We start from the raw sequence: 16,307 nt of genomic DNA on the forward strand, positions 1-16,307 counted from the left end.
GGGATTCTGCCATGATTTTTATGGTGTTGTTTTTATTTCTAAATTACACTGTTTACAGTACAAATAATTAACTCTACCATATCAAAAAAATCCTAAATCAACAAATGTATTTTTTTTAGTTGTGATATTGGTGTGTAGGCCACCATCTCAGGTCATTGTGCCTCATCCTGTGCTTTTAGAAAGGGCCAGCTCTTCATAATGGAACTGCCTTCAGATAACTCCTACTCAGTGTAACTGGAGGAGCTGCTGTCAGGTTAGGTGTTTTAAGATTGAGTTTTATTCTCATATCTACCACTAGGAGGGGCATGGGGGCATTGTTTCCAATGCAGGTGTCTGGTTACCTTCTCATTGTTCTGTTGGTCAGCTGCTGGGTGAGGGGGGGTGATATCACTCCAACAATCAGAGCAGCAGAGTGACAGAAGTTTATCAGAGCACATGACTGAGGGCCCCTGGGAAACTAACAACTTGTCTAGCCCCATGTTAGATTTCAAAATTAAGTTTAAAAAAACCCATAAACGTCCTTTTATGCAGGGTTGGACTGAGCTGCCCAGGTATCAAAAAACCTGCAGTTCATAGATGGCTCCACTCATCATCTCCTTATTTTCCCCATAGAGCTATGCACCACCTATACAGTGACAGTGGCCTCAAGCATCAGGTTCTTCGCTGAGCCCTAAGAGGTCCAGTCTGACACTTTTTATATCTCATGGATAGACAATATGTGACTTACACATATACAGTATGGGATTCAGCATTCACTCTTTATGCTACTTTGTGCTTTGACAGGGCAGTTCCACAAACAGACTTCTGGGGATCACCTCTAGCTCGTGTACAATGTTTGGATCCCTGCTGCTGCTATATTGTGTTTTGCTAGACCTTAACCTGCTTGTCTACAAAAGTGTCTCTATCTTGTGTTGGTGTAGCGCCAAATCTTAGGAACACAAGGGGGAACCATTGATTTAACTGCATGGGCTCTGGATGAAGGTTCTGGATGGTGCTGTTACAGGATATGTGAAAGGATATGGCTAAGAATTGTAGTATAACATTTAGTTTAACCTAGGCCTAAAGACCTAGGCTTAAATGGCCAAACAAGGAACAGAAGGGGGTGAGACTTATAGAGGACTTTTGTCATGATCGGCTCCCTAAATCCACAACAGGTGCTAGGCTCCCTGGTCTCGGCTTTGCTTTGCTGAACTGGCAAAGGGGCACGATCGTTATCAAGGTTTTGGATGAAAGGTACCGTTCAAGGAATAGTCAAAAAGCGTAGTCAGGCAGGCCGGGGTCGGTGCGGGCAGAGTTCAAGTAAGGTCAGACAATCCGGATAGTCAGACAGGCAAGGGTCAATAACGGTTGAATCGTCAGGCAGGAGTCAGGATAGCAGAGTTCAAGATAGTTAGGCAGGCATGGGTCCCCGCCACCTGCTTTTGCAGCTTTTAAGAGAGAGAGAGAGACTGCCCAAACCAACGCCCAATTTTAAAAAATTTGATAATGGAAAGACAGAAGTGAAGGCAAAGTAAAATGTTATGTATAGGTGCACACTTGTGTATGTATGTGTGTGAATTGATATATGAGTATAGGTGTGAGTATAGATGTGAACAAGAAATAAAGGGAAAGCTAAATGAAGAGTGTGATAGGTGTAATGTGTGCGAAAGTGTTACCTAATTACCTTGGTTTGAGTCAGGGCTAGATCCTCCCAGGCCACTAGCATTTGAGGCTTTTAAGAGAGAGAGAGATTGCCCAAACCAAGACCCATTTTTTTAAAAAACATAGGACCACCGTTAGTTTAAAGGGGTGGGTATGAGGGTACTACAAACCACATGTTATAATTTAGCCTTAGGAGTGCACCCGCAACCCCCTTTTTTTGTATAAGGGGCAATATTGGCAGAGTTCAGAATAATCACATAGGCAGGAATCAAACACATAGAAAACACACCCAGGATAATAACAAGTAGACCTAACAACGGGCAATGACTTTGAGCTCAAAGCCCTGTTGAATATTTTAATTTCGCGACACTCGGCTTGATGACATCACGCGCACGGGGGATAAAACCTGGAAGTGCTCACCACACGCACCCTCGAGGTACCATTAGGCAGAAGCAGTACCACCCGGCTGGCGGCCCCACTGGCCCACTAGACTGCCAGGGTGAGTGTTCCTTACAACTTTATTCCAAAGCAATTCTCTCCAAAGCACAAGCCTGAGGTGAACCATCATGCATTGGTTGACATCTTTGCAATTGGACCAGGCAACTGAATGGCTCAGAAGACCAATCTTACCCATGCTCCATTAAGTACAACAAAGGACAGCTAAGCAGACTCTTTTTAACTACTCTGCATGCTGAAATTTTATTTCTTTTCACCTTCCAAAGTCATCTTATCACTTATACATCTCATATTCTATATATTATACAGGCAACGCCCTTATCCACCCCCCCCCCCCGAGATCAGATACTGTATTTGATCCCCTCCTGCCGATACTGCGAAAAATAATATCCACACCGATATAGCTTCTGCCGCGTCAGATGAAGGCAAGGATCACAGCGGACATGCACAGAGCACTTTGTTAATCCGTCAATCCAGAGATATTGTTTGTGTCTGTGGTTTTCTTTGAAATATATCTAGTTTGAACTTGCTTCATCTGTACAGTTTGCGTCTCCTCTGTCTCCTCTGTTCAGTTTCAGTCGACTGCGAAGGAAAGAACATTGTGTCAGGAGAAAACAAACATGAAAAGAGATAGTAAGAGATAAAGGCAAATTGGAATTAATGGAAGAAGGTCTTTTTTTATGTAAACCTTGAATTGTGTACCCTCAGCTGGTCACCAGTCAATGGCTTTATGTTTACTTTGGGATCTCGCTTGTAATGAGCCTATGGTACTCTGAATCTCATTAGCTTCTTACTATCGGTAGGGTTCTCTCTAAGCCAGTGGTTGTTCGACTTTTATTTATATTGCACCCCTGCTCCCCCGGTAGTTTCACCACTGCGTTGGAGGTTTAACCTTTTCCCAGGGCCTCCTCAGCTCATGACAAGGTCGCATATGTAGAAAAACATTGGTGTATCAGATGCCAAGGTTTCCCACCCAACTTTCAAACTGCCTGATTAAAGGTGGCCATAGACGTAACAATTACAATCTCTCTTGGAAAAGATTGTTTGTTTAAAACACATATATACAACTGAATCGTCAGATATACAGAGAGAAACAATATCATTCTACCTGTACCTGATGATTCAGCACTAACGATGGCTGACGTTTGAGTGCCTCAAAGGCACCCGATCAAAATTTTCCGTCCAGCCCGGTCGACGAGCCGACCGATATCCAAGTCTTCTGCCGATATCTGTTGACTCGTTTCCCACCATACACGCACCGAATATCATACGAAAATCATACAATATTATTTGTGCATCTATGGCCACCTTAAGCCTCTAAATGTATCTGGTCTGATGGTACCTCCGGTCTGTGGGACCTTTTGTGACCCGGTTTCTCTCTTCCTCCCTAACCCACCTTTCTCTGATTATCTCTAATCTACATCAGCTTATTTGTCCTCTAATTTATATGCTGTTTACTCCTTCGTAGTTGTAATGTAGAGAAACAATACACAAAAATAATTTCCCTACACTTTTACACTAGATGCTTACCCGAAATCATCCGGTGGGACTGTTACTGAGGAACTGTGAAAAGAACAGAGAACAAACTTGTTATTCCCGTGATAATATAGCGAACAAAGAACTGACTGCTCCAGTTTAGTAAGAGTGAGTCCTATGTTTGCATTGTTGTACTTGGGTGCCACCAAGACAGGCTTTCAGGTATACATAGAAGAGCAAATGGGCATTCTCCCCAAATCTTACCCTAACTGGCCTTCAGCCCTACATGGGCTTAGAGTGGTGTGGGAACCACAACTCTAGATTGAATCTAAAATCTTGGTTAGTTTAAGCAGAATCCTGCATTGTGACTCTAGTGTCTAGGTTAATATTCATATCCTTTTACATGTATCAGATAAATATATGAAGGCCTCTCAACTCCTTCAGCACCTGTACTCATGGCTCATGGATATGCTGTTGTTCATATTTACTCGACAAAAATTAGAGAGGTCTTTCAAGGGAGTTCAGATACAGCCTAAGTTGTATTTAAAGTTCACACTAGACTTAGTTCTGTTGAGTCCTTTATAATAGGCTTGACCACACGATGGGAGTTTTTTCACCAGCTGGATTTATAAACATTCGGTCGTAACTGTAGCTTAAAGAGTTTACTCCAGGCTTCCCCTTACACTCACCTCGCACCTCCAGCCGGCATTCAGTTTCTGCCTCCCCATGCACATTGACTGCTTTGCATGTGTAGACACCACCATCAAATGTGCCTGGTTTCCTCACTTCCAGTGTAAGCACCCCCTGCTTACTGAATGAGCGATACCGAGCCTCCATGGAAAGGTCCATCTTGTTCTTGTACCATGTAACCTTGGGCTGAGAGACAGTAGAGGAGTGCAAATGAAAACAAGAATAGAAATTAAAAAGGAAATATCCACACTATTCCATCAACAACTTGTACAAATAATTTCCTTTACACTTACTACTCATTTCTAACTTCTCGGACCTGCTTCCTGATTCAACACGTAACTGGTTTTTCTGCAACCCAACTCGCTACCTGCTGGCCACCATAAATCAGAAGGTTCTTCATAATAGACCCACCATATACCTTCATATTTGAGGCTAACATTCAGATAACTGGCCCACAGCAGGAATCTATTAGGCTCTTAATCCAACCCATAAACACTTAATCACAGGTCCATATACCTTGGGTATTCCTCGTACAGCACAGCTGAGGGTGGCGTTATACCCAGCGACAACAGAGCGGTCATTCAGTGGGTGAGTAAATTTAGGGGCCTCCTCAAGCTCCTGATCTTTGTAACTTGGAGGTTTGTAGGCAGTTCCTGCAGAAAATAGTTAGAATTTGTTAAACCAGCCATAAAAAAGATTATCATATCGTGCTGCCCGCTATAGATTCTAAAAAAGATGTTCAGCTTAAAAATTCTGAATCCGTTATTAGGGTGCCAGCGACCCTAGCAACCAGGCAGTGTTTTAAATGACTGAAAGGAACTTATTCAGGAGTGGATTCAATGGTATGGGTCCTAACGGGGACAATTTTATGAACCCTCAGCTATCCAGAACTTTTGTTTGGGCCATCTGTAAATGAGTGTTAGACCAATACAAGCATGTTCAGGGAACTACCATGTCCAGAAGCGAGTGCTTCCCTTATATTTACAATAGACTAATATATTTATATTGGCCAATAAGCCATTTTTGCACTTACCGGTTTTCTGGATATAGGCGCTGTTCTTTGAAGTGCAAGGTTTCTCACTCAGGCCGCACATGTTCTCACTGAACACGCGGAAGAAATACTCGTTGCCCATGATCAGATCTGACACCACGCAGTGAGTTCGCCGGTAGTGCTCGAAGACTGTGAACCATTCCTGCAAACATGAGCAGTAAGCAATGTTTGAATGGTGGGATTCATTAATAATGACTGTTCTTTCCCTACCATTGACACTATGTACATGCATGAGAGACCCAATGGAGGGTTGCACCACTGAATCATATCCCATTTGGCCACATTTGGTGTTGATGGCCATTTTGATTTCCATGTTGGTCTGTTCTCCTAAACATGCAGCCTTATGGGTCACTGAGCGAATGGGTTTTCCAGTTTGATCAATGCCATGTGACTTTTAATTCTGGTTATCCAGACCCAACACCTGAGGGTGTCCAAATGTTGTAGCCTACACTACTTTGACCTTGTATTCCCATAGATGCTTTCCCTTTTTATGTGCATAAATCTCATCTTTAGCTTCTCTCTCTTACAACTCACCATGGTCTTTTTATCTGCTTTCTGGACTGTATATCCGGTAATTTCCGTGTTTCCATCATCTTTGGGAGGAGTCCATTCCAGTGCCACATTGAATCCCCAGATTTCTACAATCTTTATGCTCTGAGGGGCACTGGGCTTATCTGAAATGTCAAAATTCAATATGGTTAGTACTGAATAGCAATACCTGTAAGGATGTGTTAATGGCGGAGCTCACCCAAACGCAATAGGGTCTCCTTGTCAGTCGCTGCTCTTGCGAGAGTTTGGCAACTCCTTTCTGAAAAACTCCCAATACCCACGAAACTTATGTCCGCATCAAGCGCTGACCAATATATCCACCGGAGTCGCTAATCTTAATAACAATGCGGCTTTATTAAAACACACAATGTGACAACAATTTGGCAATGGGTGTGCAAAAAGGCGCGTTCGTGCCTCTTCCTCAGAGTCAGTGCTTGATGTGGGCACAAGTTTCGTGAGTAATGGTTAGTACTGAACCCCATAAAAATAATGTTTCTCTTGCTTTAAAATGGTTCCTGACCACCTACCCACGATTTGGATGTGGATGGTGGCTGAGTCCTCGCAGTTCTCAATCTGGATTTGAACCTTATATTCTCCAGAGAGATCTCGCTCTGCTTTTCGTATGAACAAGATGGTGTCAGCTTCGCTGTTGCGGATTCCGACTTGTTTCGGGTCAACAGGCTGCCCATCTTTCAGCCAGGTCACCACTGGGCGTGGCTTACCCTGCAGCCCAAAATAATACAATAATTACATTCAGGATACAAAGAGCTTGCTAGCTACGCCCTATAAATATTTACTGGGATTATTAGCCTTGTATATCTCATCACACCACCCAATGACATCATACCACTGCTAGGTCACACTCCTTCTGGCTTCCTGTAGGGCAGTGGCTGACACACTTCAGTTGAAGCCACATTTTGATGGCCAACATTTGGCCCTATTAAAACATTGCTGAAGCAGTCCATCAGTTCCAATAATATCTAGGATATCAAAAAATTGTTTTCCCCAACTCTTGCTCTTATTGATGGGCTTCTAGCATCCTCCCTGCTGATCTGTCTGAATGGCCTTTAGGTTGGGCCCAGTTAAGGACCTTTCCCTACTATGGGTGACCTTATTGGGGGAAACCACTGCTGTGTCTGACTGCACCTTCGACAAGGCTTAAACGGCAAGCTTAATGAGTAATACTATCAAAGAATCTTGGAGCAAAATTTAAAAAAATATGACTATATTACAAGGCAAATTCAGAAATAAGTGAAAAAGAAGATATAGTGTCCATTTATGGCCATGGCATGTGACCATTCCAAGTATTTCGCTTACCACCCATTGAATAACGTATTCCCTAGAAGATGAAATGCTCCGAATCACCCCATGTCCCATTGCCCTTAATAGAATTCCCTACATAGGGAACACAAGTCTTCTTTAAATCTTTGCTCTTTGTAGTTCTCCAAAATAGGCTTCCCAAACATAAGAACACACACAAGAATAATCTCCTGTTATCCCTACCAATCATGTTCCTGTTATCTGACATAGGGAAATTACTGTGCAGCTTTTGCTTGCCAATATTACACAGTAGCCAAACATCAGAATGACGGATGTAGGATTTGGATGTTTGCCTACAGAGAAGATTGCATGAACAGGGAGCTGGGTCAATACAGCAAGCAGGATTCTCAACCCTATTGTACCTGGAAGGGAATAACTATGTTCACTGTTTCCCCAACTTTCTTGATCAGTCTTTGTCTCAGATATCGTGGGAGCCAGATCTTTGGACGTTCTAGAAGGGAACCAGAAAAAAAGTAAGAAAAAGGATAAATACCAACAAATGTAACTATTAATATAGTATAGGGTCCATGTTTAAAACTGCCTAGTTACATATTCATCAAAAATTCTTTCTAGAGGTAAAAATAAATTCTCTTGCAGAGATCTATGGGACACAGGGACCATGGGATATTGCTTCCTCCACCAGGAAACAGGGCACTAGAGGGAGAAGAAGACTTGATTTCCATTGACCTCAAGGAGACAAGACCTCTTTATTCTTTGATTGAATTCTGGCACCTTGACTTGACCCAGCTTAGGAGTCCTTCTATTTTGGATTTCCCCTCCTTGGTATGCTCAGTCCTGGGACTGTTAAGACTCTTAGAGAACAAGCCCCACAGCATGCCTGGCTTTATTCTGATAAGGTCTGTGGCTGTCCAACACTAGAAAACCCCTAAAAAAACTTTGGAAACTCTCTTGCCCCCCGGGTATTATTCGGGTGAGCTCATGCCTTGTGGATATATTTGGAAGCCCAGTATGAAGGTCACTTCAGGTGAGATTTGAACATTTATTTACTGCCCTTGATATTCTTTGCACTAATGCTGAATGACGGACACACCTTTTCCAATATCTCTAACTGTTTTATTAACAAAGGTGGTCCTGACCAAAGGTTGGACCTCCAGTTGGGACTTGAAATGAAAAGGTACATCAACCACTGATCTAGAGACTGGTCTGTTTGCCCTTCTGGAGTCTGAAGTCCACTTGTGGTGCAAATTGGAGGGTTATTATTAGAAGAATTTAGGTGGGATTTAATGGAGCAAAAAGTGAATCTTGATCATCTTGGACATGTTCAAGCATAGTCTACTGGTGGTTAAAGCTGTCTGTATATTAGGGATGCATCAAAGCCACGAATCCTTCGTGAAAATGCAAATTAGGGACAGGAAAGGAAAAAGTGGAAAAAAATCTTCTTTTGTGACGAGAAGCCACGTGTTTTCATTAGCCACCCCTAATTTACATGTGCAAATTAGAATTCCAGGTACAAGGATTCGGCTGAATCCTGCTAAAAAAGGCCAAATTCTGAACTGAATCCGGGATTTGGTGCTTCCCTACTCTATATTCACAATAGGTCAGCTTTTGACTGAACTAAATGATGGCCTATGTGTGGATCTCCAAAAGTTTGATATGGCCAAGTCAAAGAACATCAGCCAGTATGAAAACATACATCCAATTTGAGGTATGCATAATTTCTCATGGGCCCCAAGTACCAATCAGATTGATCAGTGCACTTGGCCATTTATTTGTGCACGAAGATTTATTTATTTGTGCATGAATAATGAAGATTCAGTGTGGCTTAGCCTCCACAAAAAGATCAATGTCTGGATATTCATGCTATTGGTAGCATCCCTAAACAAATATGTCACCATGAATGTGGTCTCTGTGTGCAGGGAGTACAAATATGGGGTACAAAGAGTGGAGACTGGATTGGTCCCACAGTTCAGAGCCCTCCAGAGAAGTAAGTCTAGGCAGGAAGCATATTTGTTAACGGGTACAATATAACAGAATGGCAAATGCCCTTTCTTCCCTACTCTCGGATTTGGGGGTCAGAGGGACAGCTAGCCAATCTATAGGTTGGAAGGGCACTTGCATCTCAGCTCTGACAGCTGCACAATGTTGGCTTGTGTTGCCCAGACAGTTAGTAGGCCATTGAGTTCTGCTGCACTAAGCTCTTAGTGTGTGACGGTGTTTGTATTGGCTGACTTCCCTCTATGTGCCCTTTGAATTCTGTTGGAAGTTGTCTCGGCTCAGTGGAACATCCAGCTGACAGGTACAGGCTCTTCCATTATAAATCATGCTAGATTATCTTACATGTGGTGTTGATCCAAACAGGGGATTCCAACAATCCTTTCCCAGCCGGGGGGGCTCCTTCTGTATGTCTGCCAACTGGTAAATATCTAGTTCCTGTTGAACTCCCAATTCCCACTGCCAGCCATACTGGGGATGCTGGGAGCTGGGGTAGTTTAGCAGCAGCAGCTGCAGATCCCCAGATTGGTGACATGTGGATAGATTGATGTGGTGAATGAAAGTGCAGGAATAGGTGATGTTGTGATGGTTTACTTGGGATCCAGAGAGGCATTTAGTTCTCCAGTCCAATGTATCCTTTTACAAGAGCACTAGCTGGTGGTACTGCCTGAGCTTTGTGTTCCTAATTAGCACTAGGTGTAGTGGGCTTTAAACTGGGTGATCCTTCAATTCTCACAAACACTGGCCCACTTATGCAAAAAAACACAATTTGCCCACATGCTGAGCCACTTTAGTGCTATACCTCCTTGCTACCCCCCACGCTGCTGTTTGTCTAACTCAGTGGCTAAGTACCCCTGTGCAGGGCTGATCATCATAAATTTTGGGGACCCCCTACAGGGCCTAGGTTATTAATAATGACTGCCCGGGCATCATTGGCAGTGGGCAATGTCAACTAAGCAGAATGAGCACAAAAATACTCAATCCCTTCCAATTCCTCAGAAACTCAAGTGTTCCCCACCCCCCATATGGCCCTGGTCTGTATGACACCTACGCATGATTTCACGGATGGTTACAGGTTCTTTCATGGTACATGGCTCACTGGGTCCTGCCAGATTGATAGCTCGCACTCTGAAGGTGAGTTTCTCTCCAGTTGGGAGGTCACGGATCATGACTGAGGTTCTCTCTGTGAGGCCTTGCAATGCCTGGACCCACTCTGTGGCTGCAGGGAAAATAGGTGAGACAATTTTTGGAGGTTAGAAAGTAAAATGTTTGGAAACTAACCAGACATAGCTACCAGGCTAGACTAGACACTGGGATACCCCATACCCATTGTGGAATGGAGTGACAGGTTTCTGTGGCATCCTATTCACATAGAAAGGAATTCTCAGATCTGCCAGAATCTCACGGTGCTGAGTAACAGCTGACACTACCATACACTGCCCAACAACTGCTAGAGCTTCCCGAGAGTAACAGCTGTTCCCTCTGGAATCCTCTCATACAGTATATATTGCTCTTTGCCATTTTAGGAGCATCATGTGAATTGGGCTGAGCATCTCAGGGATAAAGGAGAGAACTTTTTTTTTTCTGGGCTTGTCCAGTTTCACAGTGGCATCTTGGGGGGAGAGATACATTATTATACTGTGTAAAAAAAATCTAGATGGTTTAATATATGCGTCAAAGATGTCTGTCCATCTGCAATTTAACTGCAATGCCTAGTACTCCACCAATGGCCAAAGTCTAGTCCAACAACCACTAGTCTAGTCCAACAACCACTAGTCTAGTCCAACAACCACTAGTCTAGTCTAACAACCACTAGTCTAGTGTAACAACCACTAGTCTAGTCTAACAACCACTAATCTAGTCCAACAACCACTAGTCTAGTCTAACAACCACTAGTCTAGTCCAACAACCACTAGTCTAGTCTAACAACCACTAGTCTAGTCCAACAACCACTAGTCTAGTCCAACAACCACTAGTCTAGTCCAACAACCACTAGTCTAGTCCAACAACCACTAGTCTAGTCCAACAACCACTAGTCTAGTCTAAAAACCACTAGTCTAGTCCAACAACCACTAGTCTAGTCCAACAACCACTAGTCTAGTCCAACAACCACTAGTCTAGTCCAACAACCACTAGTCTAGTCCAACAACCACTAGTCTAGTCCAACAACCTCTAGTCTAGTCTAACAACCACTAGGAGGCTGCTGGTTGGACATCCCTGATTTATTGATTATTTATTATTGATTCCCCACCATTAAGACGATTGATTCCCCACCATTAAGGCAATTTCCAGCCATATGTATATCAGGCAGTTCTACCTTGTCCAATAAACAAAGGCCTTTTAAAAACTAATGTCCAGCCCAACAGAAAAAGGAGCAGGTGGGACTGTGAGGGGATAGGTGGTAACATAAAAGGGGTGCAAGAGGATCCTCCAATGAGAATCTTGCCTGCTCTGTGTTCATCTATGTCCATCCATCCATCCTTATTAGCAAGTCAAATTTGCACAATTATCTCCCTATATTCAATATGAGATGACTGCCATAGCACTAGGCAGGATTGTGATTGGAGAGTTCTTCTGCATCTGTAATTAAGTTCATGTATCTTCTTGGACCTTATGCAAGGTTGACTTTTGCTTTAAATGGATATTTTACCATTTTTATTCCTGTCTGTGTTTTAGTGTGGCAGACGTAAACATAATAATTTTCAAAGCTGTGGGCAGTGCCAGGACTCCCGTGGACTTGGCCCAAGCTGCTGTGAATCCTGAGCCGACCTATCTGTATTCTGGCTATGTGGCTGAAGAACATGCCCTGGCTGGTTAGAGGTGTCAGTCAGAGAACATGAAGCACAGCAGCCGCGGGAAAGAGGAGATGTGTCAAACCCCAATAATTAGAATTTATTATCATCTGCCTCGGGGCCAGAAGGAAATAGATCTAAAGTGAAGAGGGCTGGGGAATATGAACCACCAGATCAGGTAACTTATAAGTCCAAATAATAGAAACAAGTAGGATTTCCATCTACGTTGGCTACTTTAATTGAAAATTCTTTGGCTCTTTCTAAGGCAGATAAAATAAGCACGGTGATTACTCATAAAGCGGAGTGTTTTTCCTGGCATGGTACTTGTGCAGCAGGCGATAATTAAAGGGACACTTGTTTTAGAATAGAAGCCAACTCTACATTAAAGGACATGATGTAGGCTATACACGAACATGAATACATAAATATTTTCAGAGAACACGGTGCTACAGGTACCTTTTTATCTAAACTCTAACAATCTCTGTGGGAAGCCATTTTCATTCAAAAGGTTTACTTCCTGACTTATAGGCTCAGGAGCAGGAAGTGGGTGTTGAAAAACATTATAAATCTTAAAGGGCATGTATACTTACTCATGGCTCTCCCATTGCACTCCCCAGCTCTCTTAGGTATGCAGCCTAAACTTAATAGATGCAAGCAGTGGCGTAACTACCAGGGGTGCAGGGGGTGCAATCGCACCGGGCTCCATACCCCCTTGGGGCCCACCGGAGCCGCAATAATGGTTATCACAAGAGGCTGGGCAGGGGGAGATATTACAGCTTGCACGATTAATAGGGGGGAGAGCCCAACAGGGGGGCCCAGGTGCACATGCTGTACCAGGGCCCACCGGTGAATAGTTATGCCACTGGATGCAAGAGCATACTCCAAGAAGAATTCAAGCTACTGGCTTTACTACATCAATCATCCTGGTGTTATCTACCCTAAGGAGATTATGCAGTAATTTAACTCACTAATGTTACTCTGAACAAGCCAAGAGTAACAGCAAGATGGCAAATAGGCAACTAGAAGGCTTATTGGAGTATATTCTTGCATTCATCATTACACCTGGGCCATTGGGGAGTATGATGGCAGAGGTTGATGGGAACCTCAACATCCACTTTAATAATCACATGTTGAATCAAAAGAACACAAGCTCAAGCACATTGATAAAGTCGATTTTACGGATGAAGCACTTACACCCTTCCTTGCAGTATTCCACAGTGTAGCCATCGAGTCCTCCTGCGCCAATGCGCTCTGGGGGTCTCCATTTTAAGCTTATGGTGGTGTCACTAACATCATCCACCACCAGCATGGTGGGCTCGCTGGTGGGAGCTAAAAGGAAAAAGAATAGAGAATTATGAGAAGGTCATAGAAATTTGTCATGGTTAGACAACAGAAAGCTTATAATACAGAAGTACCATTCTTGCATTTTCTGACTTCAGCTTATATGCTTGGGAGTAATAAGGGGAAGCAGTAGTTGGGGGGGATTGAGTATGGTAGTCCCCTGTGGCTTCAGCTGATGCTAAAGCTTCCATTTGTGTGTGCAATTCAGGTAATCTTTCTGCAGAGATTGTAGCCTTTCAAATAAGGATCCCAATATTACAAGTTGCACCACTGCAAAAAGAAGCAGTGATGGGACTACCGCAGTTGCACGAGCATCCTTGTCCACCCATGGGAGGCCTGTTGCCCTTGGAGTTATGCCTGAGCAGTGCAAACTTTGCCCTAGGGACTAAGGCACCAGGGCAAAGTGATTTTGGTTCCTCATCCTTATAAAGGCCACCATTACCATAAAATACCCATGGTGAACGTTGAGAATGGATACAATTGTTGTTGGACCTCGCACACCCAACCTACTAGGTGGCACAAGGATGCCTGGTGCACAATGCTCGGCCACCTCCCAACAGTAGTCCAATAAAAATTCCAATGGCACATTTATACATATACATATTCCAAACACTTATTTTGTTTAATGGGGAGCACCGGCTGAGTGTGGGAGTGCTCACACTAACCCCCACCAGTGAAAGTCTCTTTTTGTCTCATCAGTGTTAGAATCCCATCAGCCACAACCACAAACCTGGTACAGCTAATAAAAGTAAAGAGTCCATTGTCTCACAGCGACCTTGGGTGCTGGTCCTATCAAATTTCCCATTTAGCTGCTTGACATTAATGGTCCGGGCAGTAATGAGAGATGCACGGAATAGTGACTATTCTTTCTTTAAGGGACAGTAAAGCTATTCTCCTTTATTCTAAATAGAATTTGCACAGATGGAACTGTGAACGCAATATACATTCTTTTGGGGGGCCGAGATATGAGGGGGGCACAAATTCCATAATAACTTGTGCCCCCCATTATAGTTCTTGCATTATGCTACAGAGCTTATTAAGTAGGGACCTTAAAGTCACTGCAAGAAAAGCTCCAAAGAACAATATAAGGATTTGGAGATATTTTGACACTGTAAAAACAATAGATGAGGTTTTCCACTCGGCAGAAAAAGTCTAATATGTCACTACAGGAGATATCAACGTGTTTAATAAGGATTTTTTACTCTATGGGACCCCATGCTGTTAATGGGTGGGCCACCGTGATACAGTGAACACGTCCTCCAACAAAAGGAAACATCAATGCATTTATTTAATTCTATAACAATTCTTGGACTGGAAAGTTGACTCCAAATTAAGTTTGGGTCCCAGGTGAAATTAAAAAAAAAAAAATAATACAAAGGAAACAATTCTTATGAACACCATAAAAGACCCAACCTTTATAAGCCAGCATGCATATCCATCAGTCCTACCATATGTCCTACCATGTTCTTCTGAAAAAATACTCAGCCTTAGCTCATCCTAAAGTATAGAGATTTCTCTACATGGAACGGAAGATCCAATGCCCAATGTTCTAGTGAATGTTCAGACCTTTAATTTCTTTCTTAGCTTTCTGCCTCTTCTCATTTCTTGAAGCTTGAAGAGCATCTTCAGGATCCACACACCTAGAGATACGGGTCATGGTGGGGCTCTATATCAGTTGATGGAGGTCTCTATAGACACTGACACCAAGCTCCAAGCAGAAGTCCTAGAATGGCACAAGTATGGCAGGGATCTACTCGTCTAGAATCCACATCATTGCAAAAAGGGGTGGGTGGGCTGAGGAATGAGCTCCACATTGCAGACGACCCAACTCCCCACCCTTTGCCCATAGCAGAGAAAATGTATTTGCATACTAATCTTCGTCCTCATGCTGTCACCTCTAATTTTGGAAGCCGAGAGCTCATCAGCACATTCACGAAACTCAAACCATTGGACATAAGAACATTACAGGGAACAGAAATGGAAAAAAAGACACAAAATAAAATAAAAAGCCTGACGGACCGAAACGGGGGGTAAAAGAAACTTGTCCTGTGACCGTCATTTGGGAATGTTGACATGCAGAATCATATCATGTTAGTGACAAATGTATTATTGCCTCAAAGATGACTTTAGGTAACATAAGATTTTAGGAAAACAGACAACATATTATAAACTTGGATGGACCAGCAGCTGCTCCTAATCCCATATAATGTCACGGAGATTTGGCACAATTACTCGCTTTCCCTCTTCTCTACTGTGCGTCCGTCTGGGAAGGGGGCGCTGATCCTTTTACACAAAAATGATGTGGAGGTTACTCTTAGTTGTTACTCAAAATAGAACTTTTTGCTTATTTTCATCCACTCCATTCTACTAACTCATCGCGTTTTTTTAGAAAATTGTGATATCACCAAAAAAAGATATAAAAGAAAAACCCCTGAAACCTTCCATTCTGTCCCCAGGATTTAATTTTAATACTACCCAAATTCTATAGAATTTTAGGAAGGAAACCCTAATTACTAATTGCATAATTCATCTAAGCTACAGAATAGACAGGAAAAAAGTGATGTCACAATGGCCAAAGTGCTATGTAAATAAATGGATGTAATTTGCCATGCTTTTACTTAAAGTGTGGCATTTGTTGCCCCAGAATAATGTGTAGTACAAATATTTATACCTGAGACAAGTAACAAGCAGTGCTCCCCTCCAACACAGGTGCACGATTTTGTGAATCATGTGGATCCAAATGAGGGTGAGGTGTGGACTGTTTATATTTTGTGCTGTTTAGTCAGTGCAAAAAAACAAGGGGGGCATTTAAATTGTGGGTGACAAAGTGCAAGAAATGGGCACAGCCTCACATTTTTTGGAATTTGCATGCTGCATCCACTTGAATTGATGCAGAGTCCTCCGACCACCCACATGAATACAGCACTGCCTACATTTGGCAACTCTGTATTCAAGAGGTCAGAGGGATGTAGGTGTCCACCTTCCCTCTGCCTGTTCCATAACTTGTGCATTATTCAGTGCAAATTAGCAGCTGAAAA

The 16,307-nt window shown here is 43.0% G+C and overlaps 1 protein-coding gene across 7 annotated transcripts in view; it reads right to left on the bottom strand.

Moving 5' to 3' along the window:
- Positions 1 to 2,321: 2,321 nt before the first annotated feature.
- Positions 2,322 to 16,307, bottom strand: part of mybpc3.L (myosin binding protein C3 L homeolog) — a 60,938-nt gene continuing 46,952 nt past the window's right edge. For all 7 annotated transcript variants that reach the window (XM_041589884.1, XM_041589886.1, XM_041589883.1 and 4 more), the window contains 10 exons: positions 13,123 to 13,257; positions 10,188 to 10,355; positions 7,546 to 7,634; positions 6,391 to 6,586; positions 5,849 to 5,988; positions 5,297 to 5,456; positions 4,780 to 4,916; positions 4,263 to 4,449; positions 3,628 to 3,660; positions 2,322 to 2,679 (listed from right to left, as the gene is read on the bottom strand). In XM_041589884.1, the coding sequence (XP_041445818.1) occupies positions 3,650 to 3,660; positions 4,263 to 4,449; positions 4,780 to 4,916; positions 5,297 to 5,456; positions 5,849 to 5,988; positions 6,391 to 6,586; positions 7,546 to 7,634; positions 10,188 to 10,355; positions 13,123 to 13,257 (1,223 nt within the window). In that variant the 3' untranslated portion in view covers positions 2,322 to 2,679; positions 3,628 to 3,649. The remainder of the gene's footprint in view (positions 2,680 to 3,627; positions 3,661 to 4,262; positions 4,450 to 4,779; positions 4,917 to 5,296; positions 5,457 to 5,848; positions 5,989 to 6,390; positions 6,587 to 7,545; positions 7,635 to 10,187; positions 10,356 to 13,122; positions 13,258 to 16,307) is intronic.

Source organism: Xenopus laevis, chromosome 4L, assembly GCF_017654675.1.
Source record: "Xenopus laevis strain J_2021 chromosome 4L, Xenopus_laevis_v10.1, whole genome shotgun sequence".
Taxonomy (NCBI): domain Eukaryota; kingdom Metazoa; phylum Chordata; class Amphibia; order Anura; family Pipidae; genus Xenopus; species Xenopus laevis.